Genomic DNA, 16282 nt, shown 5'->3' with positions numbered 1-16282 from the left:
GAAGGCTAATACAGACATCCACAACCTCAGAGAATAAGTGATGGTGAAGTGCCCACCTTCAATAGGAACATTTGCAAAGCAACCCCTACAGCTGAGCTCAAAGAACAACAAGGAAGAGGAGGTAGAAACATTATAAGAGCTAGAGGACCAGGGCACCAGCTATAAAATAGTGTCCTCTAGATGTAACAGGGAAGATGCACACCCATGGAATTTCTTGCCTAAAAAAGACTAGCATAATGGCCATTCCCATCTATATGACAAGACCGACGTGGCAGAGTTCACAGGGTTCCATCTGTAAACAAAGACCTATAGACAATCAGTGGCTGGGGAGAGAGAGAGAGAGAGAGAGAGAGAGAGAGAGAGAGAGAGAGAGAGAGAGAGAGAGAGAACCAGACAGAGCCAGGGTCTTTTTAAGGCTGACCACTTGGGATTCTTGCAGGCTCTCTATCTCTGTCTGTCTCTGCCTGTCTGTGTCCTCTCTCTCTCTCTCTCTCTCTCTCTCTCTCTCTCTCTCTCGTGTGTGTGCACGTGCGTGTGTGTGTGTGACAGTGATTATAGAAGAGCAGGTGAAGGATTTGAAAGAGTGGGGTGGTTGGGAAGTATTGGATGAGAAAAGGTTGGGTAAAATTATGTAAATAGGGCATACACGAGAATAAAAATGCAAAAAAAATTTTAAATCTTACTTTAAAAAAGGGAAGATATTTAAAGGTATTATAGTCATATGCTACTTCCTATCTGCCTCAGGATAACAGCAGGAAGGGAGCAGGAAAAAGAGAATGGAATGAGAACATAAGTGGGCAGGGCCTTTCTTTGAAGGGGTCCTTTGCACCTGCATGCAGACTGCACAACCTGAGCTAACCAGAGAACTGCCTGAGCGCATTCTGCCAAGTGACAGGAGCAGGCCAGCATAATGCCTGAATCCTTACAGAAACAGGCTGCAGTATTCTTTGGCATTTGAATGTGATTTGAACCTTGCTTCAGGTCTAGTGCCTGTAGAAAGGAAATGATTCCTACATAGCTATTGTGAGGCAGAATAGGTGGAAAGTACTTGCTCCGTGTTAGGGATTAGGAGGTTTGGTTATAGAAGTGGCTGTGTTTGGTTGACCCCTGACTTGAAACATCAAAGCATTTGATAACAGCTCTGCTCATGGCATGTTTGCTTATTTTGGAGGTGCCTGTCCATCAAAGACTCCAAGGGCATATAATTTCCCTACTCCACTCTCTACTATTCACTCTCAAATTTTAGTGACTAATGCCTGCCAGAGGGTGACTGTGTTACATCGGCTAAATATAAGTAGCATTTGTACACATCTGTAAGTTTCACTTATTAAAACTCATTTTTTTCTGTGTCTGACTCATTAACGTGATATATTCAGTTTCTTGCTAGTGTCTGTAGTCTCAGAACCCCCGAAAAGGTAGGGAGTGGTCCTTTACTCAAGATAGCTCCACCTTTCCTTAACAAGTTTGGGAAAACAAAGAGTGAGGTGTAAAGGTGAAACACAGTTCACCATGACAATAACAGCAATTAGAAATTTTCATTAGATGAAATGAAAGTTTAGAAGGAGATTTAACATTCTCCGGAACGTCAATCACCCAACATCTATGAAGTGCATAAGGTAAATATCACTATGCTCATTTTTCTACTAACGTCACGGTGGCTTGAAATACCTGCTTACAAGTTAGAACAGTAATACTATTTCAGATGACTTAAATTTCATGTCCTTATTTATTTACATTTTCTTATGTGGTTGTAACGTAGTATTACCATACCAGTGACCATGGGAGAAAATTAGAAAAATACAATTTGAGATTAAGGTATTACAAGGAATAATTTGACTAATTTTTTCAAGACCCATTAGGTCTTGAAGACCCAGTAAACTTATAAATGTAGTTAATGGTTATAAGTAAGGATACCTGTTTTAGGTGAGTATGCCTCAACAATTAAGGCTGTAGTGTGGAGTTGCCTAGAACACACAGTGAGAAATGCAAATCTGGGCCACATGACATTACAGACACTATCTGGAAAATGACTTTTTGGATACTCGAAAGAAGTAGAAGCCAGGGAATGATTAAATATGCTAGCTATGCAGGGATATTATTCCACTTGCAAACAGAACACAACAAACTATTAAGTTCACTCATGAAAATCTCATACAGGTTGAAAATGGTGATATGTTGACATTTTTATGTAATTTAAAGTAGCAGATTGGGGGAACCAAGAAAACTATAGATGGATTTTTTGAGAATGAATGATGCTTGTAGGTTTGATAGTGAAATGCGAAAGACCTGATCAGCACAGATAATGAGAATTGAAAATTAATGGAAACTGATGATCTGGCCAAGTTATTGTGGAAAGGAATGAAAGGGAAGTACAGATGCCAGGAAGCATGGGGTTTGGTTGACTAGGTACATCCTTCATATTTGTAAGTTGCGTAGGTTAGGTGCTGGTTTTTGCTTTTGAATGCAGGCCTTATGGATGGTAGAAAAGATGAAAGGCAAGAGAATTCCATAGGGTTGAAACTGTCATTAAGGGATTTATATTGGGGGCTGAGATGGCTGGGGTTAAGGGAACTTCATGCTCTTGCAGAAGACCAGATTTCGATTCCCAGTACTCACATAACAGTTCACAAGCATAACTCCATTTCCAGGTTTTCAAACACCCATTGCTGGCTATAATGGACACTGCATACTGCATTTTGGTAAAACAATCACACACATAAAATAATAATATCCAAGAATGCTCAATGATGCACTCTTAAAATCCTACAAGGAAAGTTGAGGTAGGAATTTGCCACAAGTTCAAGGGCTGCCTGGGTTAAAGACGAGACCTTGTCTTTGAGAAGGAAAAATGTGGAGGAAAAAAGAACAAGAATGAATAAGCAAAAAATTTCAAGTGGCCATGGTGACATACACCATTAATCCCTTTAAAGAAGCAAGTGGATCATAAGTTCAAGGCCAGCTTGAGTCACAGACCAAATCTTACCTCAAAAAAAAAAAAAAAAAAAAGAGCCTAAGGATTACAAGAGAGGTGTATACCATTATAGTAATTAAAATTTGTGTATAATTTGGTGTGACAGATGATACATATAGAAGATTTAAAAATTAGAACCACTTGTTGAGCACATTTATAGTCACAACACTAAGGAAACTGAAGGAGGAAGATTGTAAGCCATAGCTTGTCTGGGCTAAATGGTGAGCTCCAGACTAGTCTGGAGCTGAGAACTCTTTCCTCAGAAAAAAGTAGAAAAAAAAAGAATAAATGAATTAACAACAATGGCAAATCAACTCTGATGCACTAGAACAAGACTATAAGAATGAAAGAGCGGTGTTAGAAGTTCAGAGTTGTGATTCAGGGACAGTAACTCCCAGTCCTGACCAACCCAGGGTGTGGACATGAGTAACGTTTGAGGAAAAAATATATCAGAATGAGGAGATCAAGGAGGCAAATGATGAGAATCTCAGCCATCTACTCCAAAGTATTTGTACTATCTCAAGTAAATGCTGGATTTAGGGAAGAAAACGATAAGCACAAATCTACAAATAATATGGATCATAACTTTAGTCTGGGGCCCAAAGTGACTATACTGAGGTAATGAAGAAGATAGATTTTACAAAACTTTGAGCTTCAAAAAAAATCCAGCAATTGTATGAGGCCAGAAGAGTAGTGACCCAAAGGGAATGAAGACTAAACTCCTGGTTGTGAAGTGTCTGGAGTATGAGAAGTCCTCATTTGAAAGACCATGATGAATTTTGTGTATTGAGTTAGAGCTCTTTCAGCTAGTCAGGAAACCATGTAGAACTATATATGGAAAAGTAAAGGAAGGGTATAGAGTAATTTGTTAATCCTGTGGTGCCATTTCAGGGTCTACCAAATTGTGAAGAAATGAGTTTATCTTATAGAAATGATTTTGAATGTGTGTAAAACTTAAGTGAAGAGGTGCTTTCACATTTATTTTTAATTTAATTTTTTGTTTGCGAATTTCATACAGGCATAAACTGTGCTTGATAAAATCCATGCCCCCATCCTCTCCCCTCTATACCCCAAACCACTTTGCCCTCCCAACTTCATGTGATGGGTTTGTAAATACAGAGTTCACTTACTGTTGCTGTATGTTTATGGTTGTAGGGCCATCTACTTGTGCATGGACAGCCAACTACATGAAGAAAACTGACCCCTCCCACAGCCAGTCATCCACAGATCCTCAGATAAGAGTCAGATTCCATGAGCTCCTCCCTCATCAATGCAAGCATTCTAAATAACTCGCTCTTGTGTAGGTCACATGCATGCAGTCACAGCTGCATGAGTTCACATATACAATTACATTGTCATGCCTGACCAGTACTGTCTCATGACAGACATCTAGAGACAGTGGTTCTTACAGTCTTTCTGTCCCCTCTTCCATGATGATCCTTGAGCTTCAGGAAACCAAGTGTGGTATAGATGCCCTATTTAGAGCTATATTTATTATCATAGGGTTAATGTTTATACCACATATTAATTACAATGCTGAGTTTAGAGTATGCTAATGTTTTTATTATTTATTTATTTATTTTTCTTATTTTACATATCGATCCAGTTCCCTCTCCCTCCCTCCCTTCCTCCCTATGCTAATGTTTTTTTTTTTTAAGTAGAATGATTTTATACTAAAGAGCATTATGATGTTGCCTATAGAAAAACGTAATCATAGTGCAGCTTCTGGCCCCCCTCAGATGAGCAGATTTTTACAGTGGGTGGCAGTTAGTACAGTGACTCACAACTGTCAAGAGCAGAGAATACGTGATTGTGAAGTATTCAGCCCTACATATGGACATTGTTCCCTCACCCCAAGGCTCAGTGAACAAAGGAAGTGGGGAAAGAAAGTTCGTAAGAGCCATAGTTAAGAGGAAACTGATATAAAACACTATCTTTTTTTACATGAAGGGGTAATTACACTCGTGAATTTACAGTGGCCACTTAACCTTCACAATACATACCCAAGCTCAATACAATCACCATCCCATCATTGATAAAGGAGGGGCTTATAAGGCCCTACCTCTGTCTAAGGAGTTACTGGCAATTGATAGCTGCTGGGGAATCCCTAGTAGATTGGGCATGATCCGTTGGATGACACTGTACTTGTAAACATATGACCAGCACTAACTGAGCTCAGTGAGTTATAGAAAAACAAAAATGGGACATGAAGGTGGGAGGGGTATGTAGAGGGGAGGAGACTAAAGGATGTGTATGGTCAAAATACACTGTATGCATGTATGGAATTCTCAAGTAATAAATAAAACTATTTTAAAGTCCCAGTCATAAATTAATAAACATGTTTATATCTTATTTAAATGTTTTCAAATAGAAAAATATTAGTATATATGTATATGTTTGTGCCTATTTATGCATGTGTCCTGAAAAAGCTCAAAGTTATGCTATTTGAGAAGTATTAACTACTCTTACTCAGTTTTGGTACCATTGCTCTTTTCTTATATCCTAGTGCCATGTGGGCGGCACTGAACTCCTACTGCCCAGGGAACTCTCCCAGCAAACAAGGACCACTCTTCACTTTTATCAGATTAGATTTCCATGGCCATGTTAAAGTCATTAGACTTGGTTTTCCACTTGCATATATTTTCATTTGGCAAAGTATTTTGTCTTTCTCTATCCCTTCCTTCCTTCTTTCCATTATTCCTTCCTTCTTTCCATCCTTCCTTGCTTCCTTCCCTCCTTCCTTCACCCACCCCCCCAGTGCTTCTTTCTTTCTTCTTTCTCACTACTGGGTATTGACTTAGGACCACTTGTGTACTAGGTAAGACTCAGCCCCCTAAATTTAAAAAGAAGGTTTTTAAGATGTGATCTCACTGAATTGTTTAGGAAAGGCTGCATTCTTTATTCTCTTACCTCAGCCTCTCAAGAGGTGGGACTTTAGACGTGGACCACTAGGCCCATTGACATATTCCTGTTTTCTAACAGTACAGTACATGTGGGGAAATAATTACTGATAGGTGTTTCTACAATAAAGAAAAGTCTACTGTTTTAAAAATAAGAACATCTTGGGGTTTATTTATTTTTCTGTTTATTACAGTGGCAGGAGTGCTCAAAGCATGTAACAGCACATATGTGAACGTCAGAAGACAACTTTCAAAAATTGGTTTATTTTTCCATCATAGGTTCTGGGGATCAAATTCAGTCTAAGTTCTATTTCATAATTGTTTATTTTGGCAAAAATAAATTAACTTAAATAATTTAATTCAATAAATTAAATAAAAATGTATTTAGACTTTTTTAGATCACTATAAATATAGAGTATCTTACTTTTAAAAAAACAATATTACTTCTGGATTAAAAGAAGTCATAAATAGTATGAAAACCATTTGTGTGAAGTTGAGAAGACCAGGAACTGGTGATTTGTTGGCTAGAAATTAGTTGCCCTTCAATGAATTAGAAGAACAATTAAAGGGGACTACTAGCACATTAAGTGTTAGGCATTGTAGTTCACAATGGGATGTACAACAACAAGGTGTGTTTCCTTCACTTTACTCAAAAAAGTAACCAATAAAAGTTCTGTATGCTTTTTCCAAAGACATTATCAGGAGGAGGAGCAGAGAAGGCTTGTTAGTCCCTTCTTTACCTTCTCTATGACACTTCCCGCTCACTTTCCTTTGAACCAAAAAGCTAAGAAAGTGAGTCCCAACAATGCAAAATTATATCAAGCTAGCATCTCGGTTGTCTGAACAGAGAATAAAATTGTGGGGTTTTGGATCTACAGGAGAAAATCTTGAAAACCTTGAAATGGAAAATTGCGAGAATGGAAACTTAAATGATTTCTTGTTGGGCTAAATGAGTGTTTTCCCCAGACTTTTGTTGACTTTGTTTTCCTAGTTTCTTTTCTTCTACATCACTGTTATCTGTCTCTTGACTTTTCTGATGGGTTTCCTTTCCCTTTAGCCAACTGTAATATTGAGTTGACAATTTACAGAAATCTTAACAGAAATTTAAATTGTATGTCCCCAATGCTACTAATAGTTCCTGGCACATTACAGTCTTAGAAAACAAACAAACAAAACAATAAAATAGTCCTTAACTAAATTCCAGGTACTGAAAAAGAAAATTGATTAATTATACTTATTTATTTTTATATATGTGTGTATATGGGTGTGGTATATGTGCATATGAGCACATGTATGTATAGGTGTCCACATGCAAAAGCCAGAGGAGAGCATCATCTTCTCTCACACTCTTCCTTATGTCTTTGAGGTTAGGTCTCTTTCTGAACCCAAACCTCATGTTTTGTTTCTTTGAGTTTTGTTTGTTTGTTTGTTTGTTTGTTTTTTACAGAGCAAGGTCCAGATATCCTTGTGTCTCTATTGTTCTCAGTGCTGGGGTAACAGGTGTGCATACACCATGCCCACATTTGATGTGGGTTTTAAGATCTGTACTCTAGTTTCCACACATGCATAGCAAGTACATGAGATATATCCCTGCCTCTGAACTGAATTATACTTATTTGTGTGATGATTACATTTTATATGTGTTGGAAATTATTTAAATAATAAAACATAATTATCATAATATGTACTACTTCTAAAAATACATTTAATTTCATTTTATTTTGTTTTTTTCTTAACAAACTAAACCTTAACTTGTGGATGTAAGGTGATCAGGAAAGGATAGAATCCATTTGAATAACTGTAAAGAAATAAATTTGTTGGAGGGGTTTCTGGTCTAGAAAGTACTTGTTTTTAATTAAATTTCATTAATCAATATCCAGTTTTTTACTGACAAAAAGGATAGGAAACCCTAATCAGACATTAGAAAAGACATTTGTAATTTCATCATTGTGAGTAGATAAAGAATTAATGTGTATCGCCAGCAAATTGCAGAACAGATCAGACAGAAAGGTAGAAAATAGAACATTTATGATTTACTTACTGTAGACTTCTATATTTATAATAATACAAAAATACTGTAATCAGGGACTGAGTCACATTTCTCATACACTTAAATTTTCTGATGTAGTTTTCTACTTTTTAAACAAGCAAAACATTTATCAATATTTTAATTGAGCAGCTTTTTGCATTTTTAAAAATTTCATAGGCTATTGTTACAAAGAGTACAACAATAAGTATATGATTAATAAGTGGAAAAAGTAAAAAAAAAGAGCTATATGAGGAAATTCAAGGTAGAGAAAATAGTAGTACATAGGTGATATGAAAAGGGAAAGTGGAACCAAGAGGTAAGAATAAAATAGAACATTAAAATTCTGATTTATAAATTTGAGTTTCAGTTATTCTTATCAAGTTCAGAGTGGACTCTAAGACACTGTGGTTTCCATATGGACATTTTGTTTTTCATAAATCAACTTAGTTCATCATTTAGAATGAATACAAAGGGCATAACATCTTTTGAACTCGTAGGTGGAGGTGAGAAATATTTCCTTCCTCATTCCTTAAGCTTACCAGTGCACCTCAGGCTCTCTGTCTTCCCCTGAGCTGTACATTATTATCTCAATTCTCAAACAAACTTTCTAATTCATATCCAGCACTCAACTGTAATTTAATCCAACACTAGAATTCTCAGTTCTTAAGTATAAAGTCATTAACATGGTTTTCTGAAATAGAGAATAATAATATTACAATAGAAAAATGAATTAGACATCTTATCATTATTTTAATTCCACTTAGAAGCACAAATATGAAACAAAACCTTCATATGTGAAACAAAACCCAACTTACTGATACATCGCCACTGTGAGGAAGGCCAGCTTCTCCACATCCACACTGCTCAATGTCTGATCCCTGTCAAATGAATAGCATCCTTGATACTCTCAAAGATGTGTAAGCTGTCTAAGGTTAAGAATACTTGAAGATTTAACAGAAACTTGTTTAACAAGTTGGGACGGGTAAATGCTAACCAAACGTATGGTTAGAGGTCAGGGAAAGAATCACTTGATAAAGTCTTCGTTACAGGAAATAAGAATTTCCTTGTTCTGCCTAATTGAGAAACAAGTGACAAACATAAGCAACTCCCTTGACTCTTGGGGAAGCTTTCTGTTTGTCTTTCAAGAGGCAGTCCTGTCCCTGTGAGTCAATAATGTCTGGTCTCTGGCTCAGCCATTCATTGCTTTCAGAGGCACCTGAAACAAAGTTTTCAGGAAGCATTTGATATACTTGACAAGATTTTCTTAGTACAGTAGCATATGTGTACATTATATCTTGTCCAGTATTCTTGTATCTATTCGAAAGAGAGATACTCTTTTTTCCTTATCTTTTTTTATTGTTTCCTTTAATTTAAATTAGAAACAATCCTGTTTTACATGTCAATCCCAGTTCCCTCTCCCTCCCCTTCTCCCTTTTCCCCCACTGACCCCTCTATTCCCATTCTTTTTCTGCTCCTCAAGGAAGGTGAGGCTTTCCATGGGGGATTTTCAAAGTCTGTCACATCATTTGGAGCAGGGCCTAGACACTTCCCCCATGTGTCTAGGCTGAGAGAGTATCCCTCTATGGGGACTGGGCTCCCAAAGTCCATTTGTACACTAGGAATAAATATTAGTTCCCCTGCCAGAGGCCCCATAAACTGCCCAGTCCCCCTAACTAACACCAGTGTTCAGGGGGTCTGGGTCGGTCCTATGCTGGTTTCCCAGCTATCAGTCTGGGCTTGTTCAGGTCAGCAGTTTCTGTGGGTTTCTCCAGCCTGGTTTTGACCGTTCATCATTCCTCCCTCTCTACAACTGGATTCCAGGAGATTGGCTCAGTGTTTAGCTGTGGGTGTCTGCTCCTGCTCCCATCAGCTATGGGGTAAAGGCCCTAGGATGGTATATAAGGTACTCATCAGTATCATTATTGGAGAAAGTCATTTAAGATAACCTCTTCCCTATTGCTTAAATTGTTAGTTGGGGCTCATCCTTGTAGATCTCTGGACATTTCAAAAGAGATGCTCTTACGTAGAAAAAACAAACAAACACAAAAACCCTGAGATTTACCTTGAACTCACAACCACTGTAACGTTCTCAGTTCTCATCAACTATTTCTTTTGTTTTTTTGTTTTGTTTTGTTGTTGTTATTATTGTTGTTGTTGTTTTTCTGGGTCCAATAACTTTTAGCCATATCAGGATGCACTTTGTTTGATATAGCAACATTTTCATCTCTCTGATACCATTCTGTGTCTCCCAGTGACTCTTTTTCCTACATTTGGAAAATATCTCTTCCTTTTTCATTGTTACAGTCTACTCACTGACTGTCAGAGTGATCTGATTAGAGCTGGTCCCATGGAATTTAGGAACTCTGGAAACCTGACCTTTCTCTAGGATAGTCATCACTAGTCTCCCCAGTTCTGCCTTATCTAAACAACCTTTCCCTCCTCAAGTAGACATCTAGAGTTAGTTTTGTATGTTTTCAGATTTCTAGGCTCACTCTGATAACAAAGCTCAGAAGATTAAAACTGTGATGTAGTTCAATGGACTAAGCAGAGCCTATATGAGCACCAAGGCATTCAATATTCATCGACCTCTTCTTTTCAGCCAATAGTATTCAACACTCATATTTATTTCCTATGCCTTCTTTCATTTTGGAAAAATCAGACTTTGATTGATTGGCTAAGAGTGTCTTCTACAGGGTCATATGTTTAGGAATGATTAGGAGGTATAGCCTTTTGGAAGAGGTGTGCTTTGAGAGGGGAACTTAGAGGTTTCAAAAACTCATTGCAGTTCTCTCTCTGTCTCTCTCTCTGTCCCTCTCTCTCTCTCTCTCTCTCTCTCAGTTGTTGTCTCAACATGTGCTCCAGCACCATGCTTGTCTGCCTACTGCTGCTGTGCTCCCTGCCATAATGATTAGGTATTATCCTCTTTCTTTTATAAGTTTCCTTGGTCATGGTGTCTTTTCTTAACAGTAGAAAGAAAATTAAGTAACTATAATAAACTGGAATACAAATTAGTACTAAACATAGAGGCAGTTTTTCAAACTGTCTGAGATGTAAAAATTTCAGAATATCAACAATTGTATATTGCTATGTAACATGTTATAGAACTTAATTGTTAAAATAGTTAGTAAGTGAACATAGAGGCAAATGTTCAAACCACCTGAGACACAGAAATTTCAGAATGTTATCAATTTTATATTGCTGTATAACAAGTTATATAAATATAATTGTTAAAATAATAAATGTTTATCACATTTTTATTCTACAGTCCAGGGTCTAGATGAGCTCAATTTTTCTTTAGAAGCAGTGTTATTCTAAATAGAATTACTTCTAACATACTGTACTGTGTCCAAAGTACAACACTTCTGATCACATTGCCAAAATTGTATTGTTTTAAATATATATGTTTGGAAATTTTTTCTCTGTTGTTCTGACTTCTGTCTTTAAGAGTAAAGCTACTGAGTTCTAGGATTTGTGCCTAAGAGTTTGTGAGATTGGTTTAGGATACAAGCTAAAGACAAATTATGATAATGATAGGAAACATTTATACCATTGATAGAAAATTCCAACAGATTGAATGGATGGAAGTGTAGTCTTTAGGAGGCAAATATACTGTGATATTGTGACAACTTTGAGAGATTTAAAAAATTAGAAAATTGGATTCATAGAGTATATTCAAGATTAAACATTAAGGTTATTTATATTTACAAGTTCAAAGAATTGAGGGTAGTTGTGGGTCATCCCCTTGGATATTGAAAATTAACCACAGTGAAGTGGTTGGGTGATGAAGTCTGCTTTGAGTTTGGTGACCAGTATCTCACAAATGACAGAACTGATAAAGAAAAGTTGGAAGAACAGAGGCAAGGCAATTGTGGATTAGAATCATGGGCCCTAAACACATTTTTATATTAGTATGTAGCATAGATTGTTACAAAACTATATAAGTATATGGAAACTTTCAGTTCAAAGTTTAACAGAATTACACTTAGTAAGAAAGAACCAATCATCTGAGAGGGGTCATGTATGTGAAGTATTAAAAAATAAGATCAAAAACCACACATGTGCATATCCTCTCTCTCTCTCTCTCTCTCTCTCTCTCTCTCTCTCTCTCTCTCTCTCTGTCTCTCTCTCTCTCTGTGTGTGTGTCTTTCTCTCTCTCTTTCTCTCTCACACACACATACACGCACACGAGCACACATTTTTTGTACACACACAAACAGCCATATGCATGCACACTCACTCATATGAGTACACTCACACACACACCACACATGTGTATATGTATATGGTATATACAAGGTGTGGAACACAGTGTGAATTTAGCTTTCCTCACATTTATTTTTGCCAGGAGAAGCAGTGATTTGCAGTGGTTGCTAAGGCTGCAATGTCCCCACCTCTCTAATTTGCATGACTCAGATCCAAATGGACTCAATTCTTCTGCAAGGTATGGCTCATTCTATAAACTTGTATATCTATTTAGTCTTGGTATCAGCATTCAAAGGACAGTTTGATACAGAGAATCTTTTATACTTCCCTCAGCTTCAAAAGTTATGACCCAATCAATTTCAATGATTTGTTAGAAGTTTATCTTCATTTCCATGACTGCATGAATGAGTGTGCATATATACTCTTGCTATCAATAATTCATCAGAAGTTTATTTATTTGAAAGGGTATATATATTTTAATAGTGTATTGTTAGTGATTCATGAAGACATTAGAGCCATGGTTGACTATTACCAAAACTTTTGGCTTACTCTTTCTCAATCATAATAATTAACCCTTTAGTTAGAAACCAAAGTTTCATTAAGATTCTGTTTTGTGGGGTTATTGCATTTTCTATAAGTCTAATTGATTTGTTCTCTCTTTTAGCCCTACCATGCTTTTGTTTTTTCAATTAAAAACATGCTAAAAATTACTATAGTGTCAATACACAGGAGGCAAGATTATTTACTTGTGTGTTGTTAACCATTTTTATGTTTCCAAATAAACAAAGCAATAAAAACTCAACATTGCAAAGAGCAAACACTTCTTTATAATAGTAATGCATTTTCTATATCATCTATACTGATGTCTTTTAGCAATAATATATTTTACACGTTTGAGATTTTACATGTTCTCCAACTTTTCAACTTCATTATTTATCAATAATGCCTCACAGTGATGCCATGAAGTAGACAGCTTAGTAACCCATGTGTCGGATAGAAAGCATGAAGTGTAAAATCTTTTGACTTCTTTGACATTCAACCAACAGGTCAAATATCAAACTTGAAACAGAACATACAACACTGTTATAAAAAAAATACACTTTCTATTTTTTGTTTTTTAGAATTCATATGGCTTTTCATATTTATTCCTCTTATTTGTGTTATCATTTAATTGAGTCTGACTAACCATGGAAATATTTAAATCAGTATACATAGTTTCACAGACATTTATACACAAAAATTCATCACAGTCTTATGAAATATAAATAAAATTACACACAATGAATCCATTGTTATAGAATTTACAAAGGAAAAAATGAGGGTGTTTTGGTAGACAAATTTGCTTTCACATATCTAAGAGGAGTTTATGTTAAATTAAAAGAAAAAAAATCAACAGCAATCAAGCCCATCTTTAAGCTTCTACTCTGCATTTTCTGATGTTGTCACTAACCATCAGCTTATAAGGCCTGACTTTCCAGTACTTGTAACTCATTGAGATGTAAGTTAGAGCAACTCAAAGGCTTTGAAAGTTGTTTGTCTTGGCTATACATGTTACATTTAAACACAGTTACAAGTAAACTGAACCACCAACAAAACTTTTAACCATTAAAGGATGGCTATGCCATAGTTTCTGTCTGCTAAAGTCAGAGTAACACACACACAGGTCTCACATGGAGGGCTGGAGATGAATACAGATGCATGTCTGTAGTTCTAAGCATGGCAATCATCACCCTATGATACCCTGTCTACTAAAGATACAGTTCAAAATAAACCCAAGAAACAACATAAAAGCTATTTTGAAAATCTGATGCTTCATCTGATTTTTTAACAATGTAATTTAAGGTATTTTGAAATCATTTGCATTTTTTGAAGAAGTTGGGACATTTGAAAATATAAATAGTGTGTTTTTAAAAATCCAAAGAACATTAATATTGACAGTAGCTTATTCATCCTGAGAACTTCTTGTGTGACGTTGCTATTGCAAATACTTTACTTGTATTAATACATGTAATTCTCAAAAAACACCCAATGAGGTAGTATTTTAGCCACACTATACAGATGAAAGAGCTCATTAATAGAGAGGTATTGGGTCATTTGCATAAAATAGTATACTTTTCATATGGCAGAGACAAAGTTCATGATACTAGCTCAATCACTAACACTATATCCACCAGTAGGCTTTGACTGTAGTTAAGCCACTTTGTTGGGGAATTCACTTACTATTATTTAGTGGTCAGAATATAAGCATTATCCTGTTTGCATAATGCTCTCCCCATCTGACATTTTGATAGATATATGACTTGATAATGAGTGATGATTTACAAAAGCATTGGTAACCATATGCTCATATTGATATTTCTAAATAAGTATTTGTACAACACATACCATCAAAAGTTTAGTGTGCCCTGCTACTAAACATTTTAAAGCTGATTCTGCTTTCATATACTTCCTTTTATCCTTCTAATACTACTGAAAAAAAATCTTTATTGTAGGTTTATTTTCTCTATTCTGGGCTGATTACAATTGATATGTGGATGGCAAGATACTGCTAAAGAGTAAGCCAGAAATGCTTCTTAACGACATAAAATGCTTCCTGAAGCTTGTGCTTGAGGACATTTTATGGTGTTATGGCAAGTTGATATGCATTTAAATAATGACAGTTCCTGTGGGTGAGTGCAACACTTGGTCAGGTGCAAACCTTGGTTAGAGGAGTTCAAGTTTTACCGCAGGTTCCATGCTCCTTCATTCTAGCAATTGAATGTCCTGTTATAAGTTCTAGAATGTGGGTATCTTGAATCCCTAGGGAAGACACTGATGTTTTCAAGATGAGTCCTGGCACTCTATGGATCATATGAGGTAAGGTTGTAGCAGCCTGGCAGCGCTTATGTCCTGAGGGAAACCATTTGCAAGTGTTTGTCACATTGAGGAGTCACTCTTATGAGTGAGGCATTCATGCTACCTGTCATTAGCCATGTCTTCCTTCTTCTTGGTAGAGAGTTTATGTACACAAAAGCCATTTCATGATATTAAGTTGGACTTGGTGTGATGAGTTCCTTGATATCTGGCAGAAGCATTGATTTGATCCCCATGACTCTAAGTAATAATGTACAATCTGCAGGCATCCTGCTCTGTGTGCTGTGACTATAAACTCACGACCTTAAGTGATAATATACAATCTGCAAGCATCCTGCTTCTTGGGCCGTGACTATAACTCACAACTCTAAGTGATAATACACAATCTTTAAGTATCTTGTTCTGTGCACCATGGCTATAACTCACAGGAGTCCACTTTAGATGCCAGTCTTGGAGGTTATCCAGTCTCGATACTTAGTAACTCTTGTGTAGACTCCAGGCTTGTTTGGAAGAGCACATGATTGCCCCCAACTTACAATTCCCACGATGTACCAAATGTCCCGATTGTCATAAACCAGAGGTCCCCCAGAATCACCCTGGAATAGAAACAAATGGTCAGTTCAAGATCTTAACAATCATCTCTTTTCCACAGACCTTGTCCCCAAAAAAGAAACAGAAGAAGAAAAAAGTTATTATATGGACCACAGAGACAGACTGTGAATAGATTTTATGCATCTTTCAAATGAGTTAAAATTCTATTCTCAGCCTAAAAGTGCATTTTTTTTTTTAGTAGAAAGACCATTAATCATTCCTATGTAATGGTTGCATTATTTATGGCTTATCACCCTCGTATTTTTAAATTTATTTTGTTAGACATGTTCTGCATATATACTTGTGATTAGAAAACAGTCTATGCATATAAAATGTTAAATATGAGACTATTATTTTGTAGTAAAGAGAAATGTTAAAGTCACTTATGAATACTATTGGCTTGACTATATTTTATTGCTCAGCTTTTGATCTTCTTTTTTAATTAATCTACTTCTGATTTTTATTTTCTTAAATGAATTATAAAAGCTCCTTTATCTCTTTAATGTAGTGAGAGAGATGGCATAGACAGGTACACTTATATAAATTAAATATATGTTCTTGGATGTTGAAATGACTCAGTTTCAGGCCTAGTTCTGGTAATTATGCTCTATGTGAAAAATCCTTTTAAATATTTATTTACATACCAAGCACAGTTTCCCCTCTCTCCTTCTGCTCCTCCTCTTCCTTCCACCCACCCAAGCCCCCCAGTATATATCCCATGGGGAGTCAACAAAG

General features: G+C 36.3%; 2 protein-coding genes across 2 annotated transcripts in view; both read right to left on the bottom strand.

The window, feature by feature from the left end:
- The window catches only part of LOC127232243 (transmembrane protease serine 11G), a 38892-nt gene extending 29941 nt beyond the window's left edge, over nt 1–8951 (bottom strand). Inside the window, exon 1 of the mRNA XM_051198262.1 lies at nt 8716–8951. Coding sequence (XP_051054219.1) covers nt 8716–8723 — 8 coding nt within the window. The 5' untranslated portion in view covers nt 8724–8951. The remainder of the gene's footprint in view (nt 1–8715) is intronic.
- Nucleotides 8952–14950: 5999 nt separating this feature from the next.
- The window catches only part of LOC127232241 (transmembrane protease serine 11F), a 71433-nt gene continuing 70101 nt past the window's right edge, over nt 14951–16282 (bottom strand). Inside the window, exon 11 of the mRNA XM_051198261.1 lies at nt 14951–15552. Coding sequence (XP_051054218.1) covers nt 15394–15552 — 159 coding nt within the window. The 3' untranslated portion in view covers nt 14951–15393. The remainder of the gene's footprint in view (nt 15553–16282) is intronic.

Source organism: Phodopus roborovskii, unplaced genomic scaffold (genome assembly GCF_943737965.1).
Source record: "Phodopus roborovskii unplaced genomic scaffold, PHOROB, whole genome shotgun sequence".
In the NCBI taxonomy this organism is placed as follows: Eukaryota; Metazoa; Chordata; class Mammalia; order Rodentia; family Cricetidae; genus Phodopus; species Phodopus roborovskii.
This window is presented reverse-complemented; position numbering and strand designations above follow the sequence as displayed.